The sequence below is a fragment of the Curcuma longa genome, chromosome 10 (genome assembly GCF_044706935.1).
Source record: "Curcuma longa cultivar G26 ecotype Majalengka, Jawa Barat chromosome 10, ITB_CL_G26_1.1, whole genome shotgun sequence".
Taxonomy (NCBI): domain Eukaryota; kingdom Viridiplantae; phylum Streptophyta; class Magnoliopsida; order Zingiberales; family Zingiberaceae; genus Curcuma; species Curcuma longa.
In genome coordinates, this window is record NC_133870.1 from 2,377,977 (window position 1) to 2,383,065 (window position 5,089).

Genomic DNA, 5,089 nt, shown 5'->3' on the forward strand with positions numbered 1-5,089 from the left:
ACACATTATACCTCCTTCGTGCATATGCTGATGATGCCACCTCATGTGGGAAGCTGTGGCGGCAGATGCATACAAACATTGAAGTCTAGCAGTTAAGGGAAAATAATACATAACCTTCCATGCAATATTTTTTTTTCTTCCCTGGAATGCGACTACGATGCTTGTAGCGAGGGTGACTACAAATTTTGCATTCAATCAGTTCACTGTCTTCATTCCAATATATTATGCAATTGTTTACACAACAATCGATCTTCTCTACGGACAAACCTAAACCCCTTACCAATTTCTTTGTACTGTAGAAACTATCAGTCATTTGGTGATCAGCAGGAAGCAACTCTGACATCAATTGACAAATGTCATCGTAACATCGTTCTGAGAAATGATGTTCAGCCTTGATGTTCAATAATCTTGCAGTAGCTGATAGTTGGGAATGACCAGATGGAATACCTTCCCACACTTCTTTTTCACTAGCCTTTAACATGTCATATAGTTGCTGAACTGCAGGTGTTGGTAGTTCATCTACATTAGATGAATCAACTGCATTAATTGCGTCATAAACCATTGATTGCATCATATGATCATTAGATGTTGATTCCTCTATAACAGTTGTGCCAGATGAAGAAGCAGCTGAAGTTCCAATTCGTTCTGAGACATAAGGCTCCCCGTGACAGTACCAATTGTAGTAGTTTGGAACAAAATCATTTTTACAGATATGCACTTTCACGGTATCCTCATCACGGAAAGCTTTATTTCGGCATTTGCAATGATTGCACGGACAACGTAACTCTGCACCATTCATGCATTCTGGATGACTCTTAGCAAAGTTCACAAACTCTTCAACTCCAGCATAAAATTCAGCTCGGATAAATCCATCGTCTAATCTATTGTACATCCAAGCTTTATTCATATACATTGTAACCTTCTGCAAAAATAAATTTTTATTGAATATAAATAATATATTAAATTTAATGCACACATAATTTAAATTACTTTTTATGTGATGACTTCATTTATTTTTTCACACATCACTAGGTTAAATAATCTATTGTATAATTATGTTCGAGACGAGAAATATGATTACATATATTTTAACCATGTTCATTAGCACAGCTAAGCCACTTATCTAATTAATTTAGTCATTCGTATTCAATTTATTTTTTAAATTATGCAGCTAATTTACTTAAATAATTAAACTCATTATTATTTTAGATATTTTAATTTTCTTTTATTCAGTTATTATGCATAAAAAATTTATATATTCACGTAAAGATTTACTTACGAGGGAAAATAATTAGTAATCAATAACTATAAATTCTAAATCATCACAATCAAATTTTAATCAGATTCAAGATTAATATCAACCCTAAACCATCACAAACAAATTATATCACAAGCAAATTTATACTAATTTTATACTGATCATATACTCAAATTTATACTGGCATCACACCTAATTTGATACTGCTAATACACTTAAATAACCCTAAACCCTAACAAAAATGCAAGTAACCCTAAATTCCAATTCGTGCTAGTGCTTGCATTCTCGACGGTATGGATACTTCTTCATCCAAGAAGATATCATAGCTGGCGGCTCCAGGAGTTCTTCTGATAGGGAGTTAGCGACGAAAATATTTATTATCGTCGCTAATTATAGTGACGGAAGGTGTGGCGGCTGTGCAAACATGAGGACAAGTCCAACTCGCATGTTTTCTTTCAGTGCCTCGAGACTAAACTGATTTGGGATAAGGTGTGGACCTGATTGGGATTTAGCATGAGATCAGCATGGCAACACGACTAATTCAGGTGCTCCCAAGATTGTATCGTGGGCAAGGGTCGCCTATAAGCAAGGCGCAATACCTTGCCATCACTTGTATAGTTTATCTTTTGTGACAAACTAAGAATCGATGTGAAGAGTCCAACGTAGGGAGGATCTTCCTTGAGATCCAGATATATGTCTACCGTTTTGTAGACGCTTAGTGCTTCTATATTTCTTTTGATATATGCATATTTACCGTACCTTAAAAAAAAGTCATACAACAAAAACTAACTTAAAGTTCACCTTGTGTTAAAGGTAGAGGAGAATAAAGATAACCATAATTATATTTCTGACAACCAAAAATATATATACGATGTAGAGGAGCATTAATCTGCTCTTATTGAAGATCGACACATCAACTTAATGCTCATATCAAAGGAGCTCTTCGATCATATTATATATCTACATCTATAGATTATTATTACTGCTTTTCCCAGACACAGTAGTCCTTCCCAGAGGCGACGATGTGAAAGCCAGGAGGGATGAGATTCCCGACGCTGTATCTTGACCCGATCTTCGCGATTACTTTTTCGTCCACCATGGCCACGTAAAGGTCAGCCTCCGCGGTCAATATCCTCAGCGCGCTAGCCGGATGGATTCCGTTCCTCGCCCTGATCGCGCTCAGTTGCCTTATCTCCTTCTCCAACCCCCAATCGAACATGTGATCGTAAAACTGCAGCATGCCGTGGAAAACAAAGAATTAGAGATTAATTCATCGTTTTTTGTATGAGATCGAGTGCATATTTAGGGAACGTGGAGCTCACGATGGAGGGGATCCCTGGATGAGTGAGGATGTAGGTGTAGCCTTGCATCACTTTGTCGGAAGGGAAAGGCCACAGCCTCTGCGTGGAACCTGTATCGTGGTTGTCGACGAAAGTGACCGCCTTCTCCGGCCACCATCCGATCATTCCCGGCGGCTTGCCTTGAGGATCGATCATCCTCCACAGCTCGTTCTCCACCGCAGCTTGCAGAATCCCCTTGGTGGTGAAGTCGAATGCCGTCGCGGGGCCGCCCACCTGTCGGACCCAGTCGACCAGCTCCTGCCGTCTCCCGTCCTGGTCGTACGCTGGCTTCCCGTCGCTTCCGGTGTCCAGCGACTTCCAGATCTCGGCCACCACGAAGCTTGGCTGGGCGCGGTCCGCGTAGACCTTGGCCGCGCTGGCTGAGTACCCCCTGGCGAAGTCGAGCCTCCAGCCGTCGAAGCCGATCTCGGTCCCGAGCCAAGTCAGCCAGTCCGAGAGCTCGCGCTGGACTTGCGCGTTGAGGTGGTCGATGTCGGGCGCCGGCTGGAAGTCGGCTCCCGTGTCGAGGTTGCCGGTGCCGTCGGAGTACTCCGTGTCGTCGCGGCAGATCATGTGGGGACCCCAATCCAGGCGGCTGTCGTCCGTGCCCCCTTCGAAGATGCACCATATCCCCCGCCCATCTTTCCTCTCGGCGCACCGGTGATTGATGACGACGTCGGCGACGCACTTGATGCCTCTGTCGTGAAACGCCGCCACCAGCGCCTTAAGCTCCGCCCGGCTCCCATACTTGGAAGCGTCCAGGTCGTACAGCCTGCCCGGCATATAACCTGCAGCCAAGGGTTTAAATTTTATACAGACAAGATTCAAACTGATAGCCAGACCTTGCTGACTGACGGACTGAGACGGCGGAGGAAGCCAGACGTGGGTGACTCCGGCGTCGGCAATATCGGAAACTTTGCCCCTCAGCAAGTTGTACCAACCTCCCTGCTGATTCCAGGATTGCCAATTGAAACCCTGCGGTGCACATGATTTTAAGTCGTGTAAATTAATACAGAAACCTGCGTATCTATGGATCGAGTTGAGTATTGTATATATGATCGGTACCTGGAAGAGAATCTGCGACAGAGACACGTCGGGAACGAGAACAAGCAGAAGCAGGAAAAAAGAGGAGGAAACAACAAAATGGTTCCTCATCTTTGGCTTCAATCCTGATGCCTACTTCTCAGAAAAGACTGGCTCGATGCCTTTATATAGAGAGAGTATAGAAAGAGCTAGTCGATAGAGCTGCCTGAGTCAACGTTGATGACTTTTAGTTAGCTGTTCTGCTGTACATTCCCTCGTGGACCCACACGTCAAGAAGGAAGGAAGGATCTGTTAGCTAACTGAAAGGAGAAGAAAGATAGGACATGTGAAACGGATCGATTTATAATGGAACAAATTAATCTATTTAAAATTTATTATACGAGATAAGACAGATGAATGATCTACTAATTTGGTGAATTAAAATTTTTTTAATCTAATTCAATTCAATCCAAAGACAAGTTGCGAGTTAGTGGATCAAATTACAAATCTGTTAAAAAATAAAAAAATATTAAAAATGTTAAATTTAGATTATAATTTAAATTGATAAGTTAAAATTTTTAAATTTAAATTATAATGTAAACGGATCTCATTAATTCATGAAATTTTTTATTTTAATTTTAAAATTTAAAATAAATAAATAAACTTTCTCAATTCCGTGGCCAATCTATACGGGTCGTGGACTAATTCATGTGGATCATAGATCTAGATTGATTAACTCATCTTAAAATAAATTAATAAAATTTTAATTTAATTTGTCTAAATTATTTAGCAGAGCAAGCCAGTCTAGCAGGTCCAACTCCAATTGACAGCAATAGGTATATGACAATTAATGTATGGTGCTCCATTAGTCCCAGTGTTCCGGCAACGCTACCGTGCTTCTCACAACCAACATTCCATACTATATATCCTTAATTTCCTTAATATGAATTAATATTTGTTTAGAGTACTGCACTGCCTTGAAATTGTTTTGATTTAAAACTGCACTGCTTAAGTTGATTATATATTTTAACCCGCCGTACGTATTCTTGCAAGTAAATTGGCTGAAAAATAAAAAGATATTTTGGATAAATTAATAATTATAAGTAGGGTATGTTGACTGTTACCAATCAATAATACGCTGTATATCAGTCTTCAACCAACAACGTCAACTCATGATTGGTCATACCCACTTTGTAGCCTAGCCTTTGGTAAAATGTTGTTGGTGCAAATTGAACATCTACCCACCTTTGGATAAACTAATGTTTTTTTATAATTCAAATTTTGCCCTCAGATTTTTTATTTATTCTTCTAAATACGTAGTTGACGTCAGTATGTGGTCACAAGGGAATAATGACTTCGCCAATATCTTCCAACACGCTTCATCTTTTGAACAAGCAATTGCCATCTTGTTTTAGCTAGCTAGGAATTATCCTCATTGTGATCCCACTATTAGCCCTCCCTCGTGTAT

General features: G+C 40.4%; 1 protein-coding gene across 2 annotated transcripts; it reads right to left on the reverse strand.

Moving 5' to 3' along the window:
- Positions 1 to 2,082: 2,082 nt before the first annotated feature.
- LOC141836531 (alpha-amylase isozyme 3A-like) lies at positions 2,083 to 3,792 on the reverse strand. Of its 2 annotated transcripts, XM_074724045.1 has the most exons (4): positions 3,664 to 3,792; positions 3,441 to 3,573; positions 2,581 to 3,386; positions 2,083 to 2,489 (listed from the first exon to the last, which is right to left on the reverse strand). In XM_074724045.1, exons 1-4 carry the CDS (start codon positions 3,751 to 3,753, stop codon positions 2,238 to 2,240), a joined length of 1,281 nt encoding a protein of 426 aa, XP_074580146.1. In that variant the 5' UTR covers positions 3,754 to 3,792; the 3' UTR covers positions 2,083 to 2,237. The 2 variants fall into 2 exon arrangements, with proteins under 2 accessions (XP_074580146.1, XP_074580147.1); XM_074724046.1 differs by lacking the exon at positions 3,664 to 3,792 and having other exon boundaries at positions 3,481 to 3,562.
- Positions 3,793 to 5,089: the final 1,297 nt, after the last annotated feature.